This window comes from Rhinoraja longicauda, chromosome 15 (genome assembly GCF_053455715.1).
Source record: "Rhinoraja longicauda isolate Sanriku21f chromosome 15, sRhiLon1.1, whole genome shotgun sequence".
In the NCBI taxonomy this organism is placed as follows: Eukaryota; Metazoa; Chordata; class Chondrichthyes; order Rajiformes; family Arhynchobatidae; genus Rhinoraja; species Rhinoraja longicauda.
In genome coordinates, this window is record NC_135967.1 from 28,487,143 (window position 1) to 28,504,305 (window position 17,163).

The 17,163-nt window shown below is 40.2% G+C and overlaps 1 protein-coding gene across 1 annotated transcript in view; it reads left to right on the forward strand.

The window, feature by feature from the left end:
• Nucleotides 1–17,163, forward strand: part of LOC144600383 (ATP-binding cassette sub-family C member 5-like) — a 92,988-nt gene that overhangs the window by 5,610 nt on the left and 70,215 nt on the right. Inside the window, exons 3-5 of the mRNA XM_078411964.1 lie at nucleotides 2,732–2,887; nucleotides 11,593–11,740; nucleotides 11,998–12,231. Of these exons, the coding sequence (XP_078268090.1) occupies nucleotides 2,732–2,887; nucleotides 11,593–11,740; nucleotides 11,998–12,231 (538 nt within the window). The remainder of the gene's footprint in view (nucleotides 1–2,731; nucleotides 2,888–11,592; nucleotides 11,741–11,997; nucleotides 12,232–17,163) is intronic.

Consider the following 17,163-nt stretch of genomic DNA (forward strand, 5'->3'; position numbering starts at 1 on the left):
CTAATGGCATTTTGGCCTTCATAACGAGAGGATTTGAGTATAGGAACAGAGGTCCTTCGGCAGTTGTATAGGGCCCTGGTGAGACCACATCTGGAGTATTGTGTGCAGTTTTGATCTCCTAATTTGAGGAAGGATGTCCTTGCTATTGAGGCAGTGCAGCATAGGTTCACGAGGTTAATCCCTGGTATGGAGGGACTGTCATATGAGGAAAGATTGGAAAGGCTGGGCTTGTATTCACTGGAGTTTAGAAGGATGAGAGGGGATCTAAGAGGGATGTATAAAATTATAAAAGAACTGGACAAGCTGGATGCAGGAAAAATGTTCTCAGTGTTGGGGGAGTCCAGAACCAGGGGCCACAGTCTAAGAACAAAGGGGAGGCCATTTAAAACTGAGAGAGTTGTGAACTTTTGGAATTCTCTGCCACAAAAGGCAATGGAGGCCAATTCACTGGATGAATTTAAAAGAGAGATAGATAGAGCTCTAGGGGCTAGTGGAATCAAGGGATATGGGGAGAAGGCAGGCACAGATTACTGATTGTAGATGATCAGCCATGATCACAATGAATGATGGTACTGGCTAGAAGGGCCAATTTTCTATGTTTCTATGTAAGACCTGGCTGGGGTTTGGATCTGGGGCAAGGCATGAGGTCAGAAGAAGAAGAAGAAGAAGATAACGATAAGATGTGGAGCATTTGCATTTGACCCAAAGCCCCTGCTACTTTGACCTATCTACTTGTGTCATCATGTGCTGTTACATTGAGGCATAACGTAAGATTGCAGAACAGCACCTCTTGTTTCTGGGCATGTTGCAGGTTTTAGGACTCAAAAGTGGATTTTACAACTCAGTTAACTCACTTCCTTTATCTTTGTCACACGATTCATGCTGCAAGTCAACTTGTTATTTACACAGGGAGCAATTCTTTTTCACCATTAGCACAGCCTGATCTGCTGGGCAAGTCCCAAAGCCTGAAAATCTTCAATGTTTTTGTTATTTGTTTATATTCTCTCTTCATTTCATAGGTTTATTTTCTCTCTCTAACTTCTCCTAACTCAGTGGCTAACACCGGAAATTGGAGGAACAGCACCTCATATTTCGCCTGGGCAGCTTGCAGCCCAGTGGTATGAACATCGACTTCTCCAACTTTAGATAGTTCCTCTGTCCCTCTCTTCCCCTCCTCCTTCCCAGATCTCCCTCTATCTTCCTGTCTCCACCTATATCCTTCCTTTGCCCCGTTCCCCTGACATCAGTCTGAAGAAGGGTCTCGACCCGAAACGTCACCCATTCCTTCTCTCCCGAGATGCTGCCTGACCTGCTGAGTTACTCCAGCATTTTGTGAATAAATACCTTTGATTTGTACCAGCATCTGCAGTTATTTTCTTATAATATTGTCTATAACATCATAATGGCAACTCTGGTCTTTGCTTACCAATGATATTCCCTTTGTCCTATCAATTCTTCCTTCTCCTTTTCTGCCACATAAAATTAATTTGTTCTCTCCCTTTTCCCACTTTCTGGCTGCTAACTATTTATTTACCACAGATGCTCCATAATGCACTGTGTTTTCAATATATGCTTTTAGCATATGTAATTTTATTTAGCTTTTTATGCAAAATCTTGATAATCTTCTGCCCATTAATGGCTAAAATCATTGTACAGTAATTCTGAAGAGGGCCACTGCAATCAGTGGTTATGTAGCTTCCTACTCTGCCAAAAATGCGCTTCCTACTCTGCCCCAGATTTATCACAAAACAAAATGTAATTGATTCAACAACTATTGATGGTAGCATAAATGTGAAAAATTAAAGAAATTTTGTCATTTTTATTGGTAATTTGATACACTCTGGAAAGACCAATTATTCCCTACCCCAGAGAATGTCTGCTTTTATTTTATGTCAACAGAGTTCTTCAGATTTCTATATCCTTAGTTCAACATTTGTAGCTTGCATTTACATATGATACCACTACAAATGGATAATATCCCAGAGATGGGAATGGATACTGTGGTACTGAAATAGATCTTGCGTAAGATGAGATGCATCCAATAGTTCTTTCAGTGTAAATGAACTTAATGAGTGAAACACGGAGAAGTCTGGATAAATGAAATCCAGAGTGTTGTGTGGAGAATCTGTTAAGAGTCAAAGCTGTACAGGAGGAGACTGTTCAAATAGTCTCAAAATTAAGAAATCCTTTCACACTTTATAATGGAGATGAAGAAGCAGGCAGTGGAGGTATCTTGTTACTGACACAGGGTGCATAAAATAATTTTGATTGGTTTGTATTATTAGCTTTTAGGTATAACGTCAGTGCTTATTTTAAAATACTGTGTTTGATAGTCAATGTTCTTACTTCAATTCAGCAGAATTAATCCCACCTCAGCAACGGAACACTACACCTCTTGCACTACTATGGACTTGTTTTCTAATTGTGTTTGCACTAATGTCTTGCTCTTGTCTTTGCACCATCTTTTTTCTTTTCACTACCTTGTACAATTTATGTATGTTATGATTTTGTGTGTTGTCTGAGTTTATATGATTATTAATAATTGTTTAATAAAACATAATTAGTACACTGTAAACAAATGTGCATAATATTGTGCACATTATGCATGATATTAATAATCCCGAATAAAAAGCTTTATTTACCTACTGTGGCTTATTTACATAAACACTAGTATTGTAAAACTATGAAACTTACAGATGATGCCTGCTTAAAACTTACATTTTTCTTTCAGACACAAACACCCAATTGATAATTCAGGCCTCTTCTCTTTTATGACCCTGAATTGGCTTTCTCCACTAGCATGGAAGGCCTACAAATATTCTCGTCTAGAAATGACTGACCTTTGGAATTTATCCTACAATGAGTCCTCTGAAGCAAATTCTCGACGGTATGAGTAATTGGAATTGTTCTGTTGTTGCATTTTATCTTGCAATTTCATTAATTCTAGATAGAGGTGATCGGAGAACCAAGAACTATCATGATGTTAATATAAAATTTTCAAAGCTGACTTGTGTATTCCCAATAACATTTTTCTGGAGGTCATGGCTTTCTATTACAGTGCAGTGTGTGATACTGTTCACACTATAATGGAAGAAGACACTGAGATGAAATTCTGCTCTTGTGCATCATTAAACCGTTTTCAGTAAGTTTGCTGATTTAAGTGTAACTGGCAATAGACTGACCATGATCTTTCAGGGAAAAAATACATCATCCTTGGCCATTCTGGATTTTATATGTAGTTTCTCAAATCAGCCTTGATTATTAATAACCTTGAAACAATGCAAGCTAAACACCAGTCTCATCCCATGACATTGAATATAATACTGTGAACAAGAGTTATTTCTTAACCCTTTTGCTTCTATGTATCAATTTGTATATTGAGCAGGAATATCCAAGATAAGATTTTTGTGTTACTATTATTACTTCTTGTGATGTCAGGGTTGCAAAGCAGTAGAATTAACATTCAGATCAATGACCTTTCAACAGGCTGAGATGTGAATTGACATTACAAAGTGCAGGAATGGAGTTAGGAAGGTGGGGAAAGAGAAGAATTCTGATGAAGGATTATTCACCAGAAATGTTAATTCTGACTTTCTCAGCACAGTTGCTCACTGATCTGATCAACATTTTGTGTTTATTGCCAATGTCCAAGATCCAGAAAATGTTGTTTTAGTGGTTAACAATTTTTCCTTGTTTTTTCCCCCAATGATTCTCTTATTTTCTGCTCCATCAACAGCCAGTCTGATATTAAAGCTGGATTTACAAATTGACATGACCTTTTTGCATTGCATTGTATGGCACAGCTTTTTGCCAATTTGATGTAGAAAAGTAGACTTTGGCACCCCAATAAATATATCGAGCAATCAAATAGAATTTTAACCCTTTCTCCATTAATCATCACTTATGAAACATTTGGGAATTATTGCCCTGTTTAAGCCAAGGAGGAGTTGATGCCTACGCCTGGTCCACCAACGGTCATGTATCACTTAGTTCAGGTCAAATTTGTGTTTACTTCACCAAATCTCAAATAGTCATAAATCACTGAATGAACTATGCATCACTAAATCAAAGATGAAATTGGAAAACAAGAAATAATCCAGCAACTATTTGTTAACCACAAAAATCACAATTATCCTTAACATATGATCATACAAAAAATTCATGTGTAAAAATAATTGTAATGGAGTTCATCGAGTATCAACATAGAGTCATAGAGTTGATACAGTGTGGAAACAGGCCCTTCGGCCTAACTCGCCAACACCGGCCAACAATGACTCAGCTACACTAGTCCCACTTGCCTGTGCTTGGTCCATATCCCTCCAAACCTGTTCTATCCATGTACCTGTTTAATTGTTTCTTAAACGATGGGATAGTCCCAGCCTCAACTACCTCCTCTGGCAGCTTGTTCCATACACCCACCACCCTTTGTGTGAAAAGGCTACCATTCGGATTCCTATTAAATCTTTTACCCTTCACCTTGAACCTGTTCTCTGGTCCTCGATTCCCCTACTCTGGACAAAAGACTATTCATCTACCCGATCTATTCCTCTCATGATGTTGTACACCTCTATAAGATCTCCCCTAATCCTTCTGCGCTCCATGAATTGAGACCCAGCCTACTCAGCCTCTCCCTATAGCTCACACCCTCTAGTCCTGGCAACATCCGTGTAAATCTTTTCTGAATCCTTTCAAGCTTGACAATATCTTTCCTATAACATGGTGCCCAGAACTGAACACACACAATATTCTAAATATGGTCAACCATCATCTTAAACAACTGCAACATGAGCAACTTGGGTATTGTCCATCCCCCATTTTTTCTGATGTGAGGAGGCTGCTAAGAGTCAACCGTGTTGATAGATCTGCAGTTGTGAACAGGCCAGATTGGTAAAGATAGCAGATTTCCATCACGGAGAACATTAGTGAACAAGATGTTTATTATGACAAAAACATCTGGTTTGTTACCTAGTAGTTTCATGAACGCCATTCCTGAGACTTGCTCAAGTCTTGAATTTAAATTCCTCAGCTGCTGCAGTGGGATTCATACTTACGGCTCTGGCTCAATGCGCTATAACTTTTGGTGTTATTCCAGTAATCAATATATTTCTGTAATTTAGCACAAAGTAATCGAGATTGATGTCAGTGAATTGTGTAAATTGCCGATTATTCTTTGAGTAAACCCCTTATATAGCTGACAAGTTAAGAGACAGTCTGCCTGTTGAATAAGTTAGATACTCTGAGGTGGTTATCAATATTTCAAGAACATGTAAGGTTTTGTCCTTATAATTAGCATGGCTCAGTTAACCTTCTTCCTCCTCTGGGAGAATTATCTGTTTAAGCCTGATTTTTCATTGTGGTTTAATCCACTTCAGAAAGTATTTGTATTTGAGCTGGCTGGCTTTCTTTATAACACTTAACGTAAACAATTGAGTAACAGTTGTTTCTTTCTGCAAATGACCTTTGATGATTTACTTTCTGTTCTAAATGTATGTTGTACTTGGACAAGTATCCTCTTGCAACTGCTAGATAAATATTGTGACAAAGAACAGAACATTTATTAAATGAGAAGTTGCATCTCAGAAAGACATAAAAGGACAAGAGTTTGACAAGAATTGTGCCAAATATCCACATACAGATTTAATTCAAACTGAAGCCGCTTTCCATTCTGTGCACCAAAATAGATGACAAAAAGAATCCACCTCTCCTGCCAATGACCTCTAATGATCACATATAGCTTCTATAAAAGGTTAGGGTTGACGAAGCAATGATATCAAGCTTTCATTTTATCCTCTAATATTTGTTTTTTCCTGAGATGGAGAATCTTACAAACATTATTACCCAAGTTAAATATTGTCCTGGGATGGGCACACATTACTAGCTGGTAAAGAATGTTTGTTGAAAAAAACATCAGAATTTCATCAGCAAGCAGTAAGTCTCCAGTAAATTATTTGCTTACCTGGTTCCTCTTTGTGCCGTTCCACTACCACAGTCGCGACCTCTAACCCTCACAGCAAACTCACAATCCTTGTCTGAACTGAGACTCCCCGTTCTCTGTGATATTGGATATGTGTTCTTTTAAAGGATTCTAGTATATGGCTAGCTACCCCCTCTATAATAGAATTGGACTGAAATAGTTTCCTTATGGGCACGTGGCGTCTCTGTGCTGCCGCTGAGAGTTCTTTTGTGTAATAAAGGTTTTGTAGATTTTTTTGCGCCCTATTTATTCCACGCCGTATAATTTACTTTCAGCCTTACACTTGTAAACATTTAACATCAACATCAAAACCACCCACAGCCAACAAACAGGACCTTCCCAAATCATTGATTCCTGGATCTGGCCAAGCATAGGATACTACCTACCCACAAGCCTCCCAAAACTCCCAACTCTGTCTTTAGCTAACCTTGATAAACACAAAATGCTGGATTAACTCATTGGGACAGGCAGCATCTCTGGAGAGAAGGAATGGGTGACGTTTCAGGTCAAGACCCTACTTCAGACCATCTATCTTCAGGTTTAAACCAGCATCTGCTGTTCCTCCCTACATATTATAGCTCATCCACTCACTGGGCCACATACTGCTAAGCTGTCCGGAGCCTGCCATTATCTGACTTCTGTTGCATAGTTCAAACTGATGCAGGAGGTGAACTAAAGGCCTCGTGTTGCCTCATGCAAGACTGATGCAGTACTGGTCTCGGATTCTATTGACTTTGATAGTGAGGAGACCAATACACAGTGATAATTTAATATTTCTCTGCAGGCACTGATGAATTTCTCGGCTAATGTTTCACAAGGAACATACATTAGGATAATCATATTTGGCTCATGTCACCTCACCATTCCATTTATAACACACTAGGGCTGGAGAACTTATACAAAGTTTATAAAGACAATATCAAAGTAGACTGAGGCCTTTTCAATTGGTAGTGTTTAGTTTCATTGGCGATTTTTATTAGCTATTTGAAACATGAAGTGAATTAGTTCCCAATACAATCAGATGTTTATAATGAGGCAGCCAAGTAGCCACACGTTCTTAAATCAGGTTAAGAAGTTTAATGGAATTTTCATTGCTACTGCGCGACTAGACTCAGCAGTTACTAAACTATGCCTGTGCCAAGTTCTTTTGGAGCAATGCAAAAATAGAAGATGTCAGAAGTAATTAGCAACCCAAGCAACATCTCTGAAGAAAGAAGCAGAGTCAAGATTTTACATTACACAAAAAGAATTGATATATATTCTCCCAGCATAGATTACTGCCCTGATTAGTAGCTTTGTTTCCACATATAATTCTTTGATCTTGTATCAACTTACACGATAATTGTTTTCATGGATCAGAACGACAAATCTTGAGACAGATAACAATCAAACCTTTGCTGGGGAGATCAGAATCTCTTGTATTGAAAGGGGAAGGAAGGGATCATTGGATTGCTAAATCTTTTCCAAGGTTTTTGGCCACAAAGAAATTGTGATATCAGATCGATCGAACATGTCCATCACATCAGGCAATCTGACGAGAAAGTTCCCTAGAACATAAACAGGTTCATGCAGCACATCAACAACCTCAGATATTTGGTTGTGGTTAACCTAATAGATTGGTTCAACACCCAGCATTCTGAAGAACTGTTCGAAACATCTTGCTGAACTTAAGTTACATGACTCATTGCTAGAGGGAATTGGGACCTTTTTTCATATTTTGATTGTCAGACAAAGACCATTAGAGTATTTTAATTAATTGTGTTCTATTTCACTTACTGAGTTAATTAGAAGGGAAGCAACCTATTTATTCAAGTCAGGCCTCATTGTGATTCAGTCTGCCTTCAATGTAAATGAGGTATGTTGATAAATGATATGTCCCAAATTAAATATATTGCTTCTAAATTCTGCTTTTGTGCAGTATGAATCAATTCTCACGGGAATTCTCATAAGATGCTCACTAAACCAAAATAATTACTCGTGGCATATCAAATAAATAGGATTGTTAACACCTGCAGACCATATCAAAATAAGGATACTGGCAACATGGAGAAGGGAATCTTTTTGATTTTTTTGGCTGGGTTGGTTAGCTGCAGATTACATGGGCAATCTGCCAAGTAAGGAAGTATTTAGGGGCCAAAGTGCTGGCTACCTGCTCAGCCAAGAACAAATGTCAAAAACATACATTGTGGATTCACATCTACTGATATGGAAATATAGAACTGAGACAAAAAAAAAATTCAGATTCAGAGAACAAGCTAACCAGAAAATTAGAATGTTTAGATTACTAATGAGTATTAGACAAGGTATTGGAGATCAGTTTACAATGAACAAACAAAGTTTTGATCAGTAAATGCATCAAGCAGTAGTGACAACTAATCTTAAATTTTGAGCAGAAGGACAAAGGAGATGTGAGGAAGAACTTCTTTAATCTAAGAATAATTATCAGTAGTTCATTGCCTGTTAGAGTGATGGAAACAGAATGAATTAGTTTCATTGGTAGTGAATTAGATAATACTTGAGAGCGAATTATGAATCTGATTATCTGAGTGTCCTATTCCTACTTTGAAATGATGCCTTCAGACATAATTATATATACTTCCACAAGGCTTGCAAAACCTTAGCTTCAAACACTTCAGGGAAAATAGTCCCAGCCTACCCAGCTTCTCTATATAACTCAATTCTCAAGTCATGGTGGCATCCGAGTGGATCTTTTCTATACCCTTTCCAGTTTAATGATATTCTTCCTATACCAGCGCATCAAGAAATACACACAATGCTCCAAATGTCATTTCACCAATGTCATGTTATTGAATGAACAAATGCTTCTTTCATCCTCAGCTTAGGAACACTCAGTCTCCAGTCCATGAGGCATAGTATTAACAGCAGAGATAACCTTTATTTTGATCTGCTGCCACATTCCTTTTCCCCATCTTCCTTCTGCTGCCACTGTTTCTGCATCTGTTACAGTTGGCAGGTAAGTGCTCTATGTTTGAAATGTCCAGGTTGTGCACCATATCTCAAACAAATGACAAGCATGAGCCCATTTGTGCTCTGACATGGGAATCTCCTCTTGAGAACTGCAACGGCAGTCTGCAGCAGGCTTCAGTGTCTCCATGGCTTTGCATGTACCAGTGCACTGCAGCAGTAACTGGGGTCTGATTAGGGGCAAGAAGCCATGAAGGATGAGTCCTGATCTTGATCTTGATGTTCCAGCAGCTGACATACAGTAGGCACTGTGATTTATGTGAGGATGATTGTACTCGTGCAAGCTTCCTTGGTGCATTGACCACATGGATGTTCATATAACCACAGGAATTATACACTTAGCAATAGCCTTTGCAATTCCTATCTAGCTCCCAGTTAATCTCAGGAACATTTAGTTCTGCATGAGTACATGACTGAACATCTGTGAAATTCATAATGCTGGCAAATCCAAATGTCTGCTGGTTTTACCAAAGGGAGAAAGAGATGAGGTCTTTCCTGGAGTGGTGGGCATCACTGGTGTCCTTAATGTGATAGCATGTTGCAAACTGAAAAGTGTGGCATAGATTTGTTACTGAGGTCGAGCATGAACTGCATGCTAAGACATTTGAAGGGACTATGTTCATTGTTCAGGAAAAAAACTGCAGATGCTGGTTTAAATCGAAGGTAGACACAAAATGCTGGAGTAACAGTGGGCCAGGCAGCATCTCGGGAGAGGAGGAATGGGTGATGTTTCTGAAGAAGGGTCTTGACCCGAAAAATTACCCATTCCTCCTCTCCCGAGATGCTGCCTGACCATGTTCCTTGCTTATCTCGGCAGAGCACTGCAGACAAGGTTGCTTGCTGAGTTTCACAGAGTTACACAGCATGGAAACTTGCATTAAGAGTCTTCTGTCCCGAAAATCCTCCAAGCTACTCAGTTCCTGATTCTCCAGTAATGTCACAACTGAATGATTGTTCCTTTAATTCATGCAAGTGCAGATGGAATTTCAACATTTGACAATGAAATACTCTTGACTCATTATATACTCCAGTGAGCTGGACTCAGTAAGTTTATCTAATTCTTTAATTGACCTTCCAGAGATTACTTTTGAATTGTAAAGCCTACATTCTAGTTTATTCAGTCAGGTACTTTTCACACATTATACAAATGACTTTATGTAGGAAGGAACTGCTAATACTGGTTTAAACCGAAGATAGGCACAAAAAAGCTGGAGTAACTCAGCGGGTCAGACAGCAACTCTGGAGAAAAGGGAATAGGCGACGTTTTGGATCGAGACCCTTCTTCAGACAGAGTCAGGGGAAAGGGAACCAAGAGAGGGAACCAACGGTGATATAGAGAGATATAGAACAAATTAATGAAATATTTGCAAAAAAGTAACGATGATAAAGGAAACAGGCCATTGTTAGCTGTCTTCAAAGATGACTTTGAAGCTGGTATGACTTGCATGGGGGAGGGATGTAGAGAGGAGGGGGATACAAGGGTTACTTGCAGTTAGAGAAATATATATTCAAAATATGAGGTGCTGTTCCTCCAATTTGCAACAGGCATGCTCACGACCAGCATTCAGAAGGGACACCAGTTCTTTCAACATTCATATTGGTCTTGTAACTCTAGGTTCCTCATCAGATCTGATTTATTATGATAAATAATTTATAATGATGTTAATTGCAGTGTACAGCAACATGGTGCTGAAATGCAGCAATGTAAAGGTGAAGCAATAAAAAATTTGATTTGCTCCACATTTTTATAGGAATTTTATGTTGAACAAAATGAAGAATCCCGATAGTTCGGCTACAAATTAATTTGACATGAAATGCTGGATATTTTGTGAAACTTTCCCACTAAATTTTTCTTTTTTTGTTAAAATCTGCAAAACGTGAAGTTTATGACAATGGATAATTTGTCTCCAGTGCCCAAATTGCTGAAGAGCACTTCAGGCAGAATATGCTCCATGGTGGAGTTAGAAACATGGAAACATAGAAAATAGGTGCCCTAAGAGCTAAATCTAACTCTCTCTTGAAAATATCCAGTGAATTGGCCTCCACTGCCTTCTGTGGCAGAGAATTCCACAGATTCACAACTCTCTGGATGAAAAAAGAAAATCATCTTCCCAGTCCTCAATGGCCTACCGCTTATTATTAAACTGTGATCTTTACGTAAAATTGTTCACCATCAGCACAAACAGGTTATTACTTTTCTTAGAAACAGGACTTACCTGCAAGTTGATATTGATGGATCCAAGAAGCTAAGTCCATAATTAAGTCCATATGTCAGTGGCCGGTGCAGGTGGGCTTGCCACTGACTATTACTCTGAACCGAGCTGTATATCTATTATGGAGTGCAATCTAACTGGAGTCTTTCAGGTGCCATCCAGGTAACATGTGCACAATGGGCCTTGGAATAATCTTACAAAAAAATCTTGGAGTTATTGGATCACAACCATTAATTTTAAAAAGCATTTTGTATATTACTTTTAAAGTGTTTTGTTTTCAAAAAGCACCTGCATCAATTGATAAAGCCACAGTATCGGTTAAAATATCCTGCTCTATGCTGTTAACGTACATCCTATTAAAATAAATATTGGTTTGTTCTATTTCCAGTTTGTAATTTTTTATTTCTGTGGATAATGCAGCTTTGAGAAACTATGGCAGGATGAACTCGAGCTACATGGACGAGAGAAGGCCTCTCTGGGGCGAGTAGCTTGCCGGTTTTGTCAAACAAGGGCTTTCATATCTGTTGGCTGCTTGATGATTACAATGATAGCCAGCTTTGTTGGACCTGTGAGTAATAATCCCATTCATAAATTCTTATTGAGCTATATTATGTGATTTATTTGCATAAATTGCAGCAAAGCAGAATTCAGTTTTGGACACAAAGCCAACATATATTCAGCCACCAGAGAGAAAATGTTTTGAAAATAGGCACATTATTAATTGGAGAATAACTGTAAACTCAACCATTCCATGTAATCTTTTCACTGAAGTTTTGCCATGATTTAGAGTAGAATAATATTCAATGTTTGTGTTTTTTCCAACAGGCCGTTGTCATTAGGAGACTGCTAGAATATGCGCAGGCTCCAGAGTCAAACCTTCAATATGGCCTGCTGTTGGTTTTGGGCATTTTCATGGCTGAGTTAGTGCGTTCATGGTCATTTGCACTGACCTGGGCTTTAAACTATCGCACTGGAACTCGGCTCCGGGGTGCATTACTTACCCTGGCCTTTGAAAAAATTCTGAAGCTACGAAATACGAAAGATGTTACAGTTGGAGAAGTAAGTATTTTTCTGTTTTGCAGCACTTGAAAAATATGCTTACCTCTTTAATTAAATATATCTATTTTAACACTATGAAATCAAAATCAGGTTTGGAATTAAATATTCCAAGGTACGTTTTCTAGAAGAGATGGGCAAAATGGAAAAATTTGACTGGTGACCCTGATGTTAAAGATTGTCATGAAGGCGATAGATGGAATGGATTTTGGTATGAAAAATCAAGAGCAGAATAATTTTAAGTGTAGCAAACTGATGACAAGAGAGAAGATCTTTAGTTTTATGTAGGTTGTCAAAATAGGACATCGTATAACATGAGAGATTGGAGGTTCATGAAAGAACGCGAATACAAATGTCAAGGAACTTTAGTGCAGATGGGCACTGGGCGAATCAAGTTTAGTTGCAATCATACGGAAGATGAATTTCTGGAGCACATATGAACTGGTTTTCTAGATCAACATGATGAAGAACCAATAATGGAACATAAATTAGATCTACAAATGTAATATGAGAAAGGGACTAAAGGTTTGACCAGGGTGTACAAGGCACAATTAACATTTTTTCAGATCGCTCAAAACTTGGAGGCCTACTGAACTGTGAGGAGGATAATTATAGGAGATGCACACAGACTGGAAAAATGGTAAGAGAGGTGTTGATAAATTTTAATGCAGGAAAATGTGGTGTTGCATTTTGATGGGAAGAAGAGGTGATATAAGCCAGGGGGCACGTCTAAGAGAGGCACGAGAACAGAAAGAGCAGGGATATTTAAGCAGATGAAATGTGCAGGAAGGAACCGCAGATGCTAGTTTAAACTGAAGATGGACACAAAATGCTGGAGAAACTCAGCGAAACAGGCAGCATCTCTGGAGAAACATAAAAACGTAGAAAATAGGTGCAGGAGTAGACCACTCGGCCCTTCGAGCCAGCACCGCCATTCAATATGATCATGACTGATCATCCAACTCAGTATCCCGTACCTGCCTTCTCTCCATACCCCCTGATCCCTTTAGCCATAAGGGCCACATCTAACTCCCTCTTAAATATAGCCAATGAACTGGCCCTTGATTCCCTTAGCCTTAAGAGCCTAAGAGAAGGAATGGGTGATGTTTTGGGTCGAGACCCTTCTTCAGACTGGCTAGGGATAAGGGAAATGAGAGATATAGACGATAATGTGGAGAGATAAAGAACAATGAATAAAAGATATACAGAAAAGTAACGATGATAAATGAAACAGGCCATTGTTAGCTGTTTGCAGGGTGAAAACGAGAAGCTAGTGCGACTTGGGTGGGGGAGGGATAGAGAGAGAGGGAATGCCGGGGCTACCTGAAATGGGAGAAATCAATATTCATACCACTGGGCTGTAATTTGCCCAAGCTAAATATGAGATGCTGTCCCCCAATTTTCATTTAGCCTCACTCTGACAATGGAGGAGACCTAGGACAGAAATGTCTGTGTAGGAATGGGAAGAAGAATTAAGTTTGAAAATGGCTGAACAGACAGAAAGAATCATTTAAAATGCATATAGTATCTTGAGCTTTATAAATAGAGGCACAGAATACACCATTAATTGGTCCAAGCTGAGTGCTGTGTCCAACTACGGATGCCAAACCGAGAATGATGTATAAGCCTTGGAGAGGATACAGAAGAGATTCCAGGGATGAAGAACTTCAGTTATAAGTTCATAAGTGAAAGGAGCAGAATTAGGCCATTTGGCCCATCAAGTCTAATCTGCCATTCAATCATGGCTGATCTATCTTTCCCTCCTAACCCAATTCTCCTGCATTCTACCATAACCTCTGAAACCCATGCTTATCAAGAATCTATCCATTTCTGCCTTAAATATATCCACTGACTTGGCCTCCACAGCCTTCTGTGGCAAAGATTCACCACCCTCTGACTAAATAAATTCCTCCTCACCTCCTTCCTAAAAGAACGTCCTTTAATTCTGAGAGTATGACCTCTGGTTCTAGACTCTCCCACTAGTGGAAATATCCTCTCCATATCCAATCTATCCAAGCTTTTCACTGTTCTGTACGTTTCAATGAGGTCCCCATCATTCTTCTAAACTCCAGTGAGTACAGGCCCAGTGCTGTCAAACGTTCATTATATGTTAGCCTACTCATTCCTGGGATCATTCTTATAAACCACATCTGTACCCTCCAGAGCCAACACATCCTTCCTCAGATGGGCGGCACGGTAGCGCAGCGGTAGAGTTGCTGCTTTACAGCGAATGCAGCGCCGGAGACTCAGGTTCGATCCTGACTACGGGTGCTGCACTGTAAGGAGTTTGTACGTTCTCCCCGTGACCTGCGTGGGTTTTCTCCGAGATCTTCGGTTTCCTCCCACACTCCAATGACTTAGACGGAGGGATTAAAAGTACCATTAGCAAATTTGCAGATGATACTAAGTTGGGGGGTAGTGTGAATTGTGAGGAAGATGCAATAAGGCTGCAGGGTGACCTGGACAGGTTGTGTGAGTGGGCGGATACATGGCAGATGCAGTTTAATGTAGATAAGTGTGAGGTTATTCACTTTGGAAGTAAGAATAGAAAGGCAGATTATTATCTGAATGGTGTCAAGTTAGGAGGAGGGGGAGTTCAACGAGATCTGGGTGTCCTAGTGCATCAGTCAATGAAAGGAAGCATGCAGGTTCAGCAGGCAGTGAAGAAAGCCAATGGAATGTTGGCCTTCGTAACAAGAGGAGTTGAGTATAGGAGCAAAGAGGTCCTTCTACAGTTGTACCGGGCCCTGGTGAGACCGCACCTGGAGTACTGTGTGCAGTTTTGGTCTCCAAATTTGAGGAAGGATATTCTTGCTATGGAGGGCGTGCAGCGTAGGTTCACTAGATTAATTCCCGGAATGGCGGGACTGTCGTATGTTGAAAGGCTGGAGCGATTGGGCTTGTATACACTGGAATTTAGAAGGATGAGGGGGGATCTTATTGAAACATATAAGATAATTAGGGGATTGGACACATTAGAGGCAGATAACATGTTCCCAATGTTGGGGGAGTCCAGAACAAGGGGCCACAGTTTGAGAATAAGGGGTAGGCCATTTAGAACGGAGATGAGGAAGAACTTTTTCAGTCAGAGGGTGGTGAAGGTGTGGAATTCTCTGCCTCAGAAGGCAGTGGAGGCCAGTTCGTTGGATGCTTTCAAGAGAGAGCTGGATAGAGCTCTTAAGGATAGCGGAGTGAGGGGGTATGGGGAGAAGGCAGGAACGGGGTACTGATTGATAGTGATCAGCCATGATCGCATTGAATGGCGGTGCTGGCTCGAAGGGCTGAATGGCCTACTCCTGCACCTATTGTCTATTGTCTATTGTCTATTGTCCAAAGACGTACAGGTATGTAGGTTAATTGGCTGGGTAAATGTAAAAATTGTCCCTAGTGGGTGTAGGATAGTGTTAATGTACGGGGATCGCTGGGCGGCACGGACTTGGAGGGCCGAAAAGGCCTGTTTCCGGCTGTATATATATGATGATATGATATGATATGATATGGTGCCCAAAATTGCTCACAATATTCCAAATGTGGCTTGATCAGCACCTTATAGAGCCTCAGCATTACATCCCTTATGTGGATAGATGGAGAAGCTGGGATTGTTCTCCTCAAGGGGTTGCAAGAAGATATGATCGAAGTTTTTAAATAATGAGCGTATTTGACAGTGTACATAAAATGTTCCCTTTGGAACAGGGCACAAATACAATGTAAATGGAAATCAATGACATATGGCAAGTAACATAAAATGTATTATTTTCCTTTCTTCTTATGCCTGGTATTTATGCACACGCACACACATACAAAACACATTCTGTTTGGAGTTTTACCCTGAATCCTTGGAGACTAACAATTTACAGATCCATCCTATCCACTACTAAATGGAATAGAAATTGATTTGCAAAAGAACCAAAATGATGTGACAATTTATTTTGCACAGACACATTCTGGAATGGATAATCAGCATTTATTTTTTGATAAGCAGATGGTTGAATAAATTCCAAAGATGAAAAGACATAAGATGTAAAATAGGGATAGAGGAGATGCGAATTGCAAAGCTAGAGGAAGGAAGGGGGGCGGGGGGGGGGAGGAGGGGGATGGAGAAATGGGAAAGAATCCAGGTAGGGCATGGCAAAGGATGGTGGGTGGGTGGGGGGGGGAGGATTGTTTGTAGCTTACCAAAAATTGGAAAATTCAATGTTCATAACATTAGGTTGTAAGCTACCCAAGCGGAATATAAGATGCTGTTTATGTGTGGCCTTACTCTGACAATAGAGGAGGCCCAGAGCAGAAAGGTAGACACAAAATGTTGGAGTAACTCAGCGGGTCAGGCAGCATCTCAGGAGAGAAGGAATGGGTGACGTTTCGGGTCAAGACCCTTCTTCAGACTGATGTCAAGGGAGGGGACGGGACAAAGCCTCAGAACAGAAAGGATAGTATGGGAATGGGAGGACGAGTCCCAGGAGATCCCGCAGTTTGCATGTGGCCTCACTCTTTTTTGTTTTTTATCTTTTATCAAAATAAACTTTATTCAACTAAAAAATATGTACAATATAGGAACTGTGCAACAAATTCTTCCGACACTCTCGGAGGCTACACATAGTGTTTACACATATCACACAATTTTACCCCACACCCTTGTCACTCATGTGGCCCCATGGCGTGAAATCCCTTCCCTTATTTTGAGGCGTGTCTCCACCTCACCCTGCCCCCCAATGTCCAGCAACGAAGGACCCGAGACTGCGGTCCCCCCCACAAAGCCTTGGCGTTGGCTGCACCAAGCTTCAGTACGTTCCTCAGCACGTACTCCTGTGGTCTGAAGTGGGCCAGTCGGCAACGTTCCCTGACAACATGCCCGGACATCTCGCTCTGCTGGGAGTTCAACAAAGTTCCGGCATTCAAAGAGTGTCTTTCACCGAGTTGATCATCTTCCAGCAG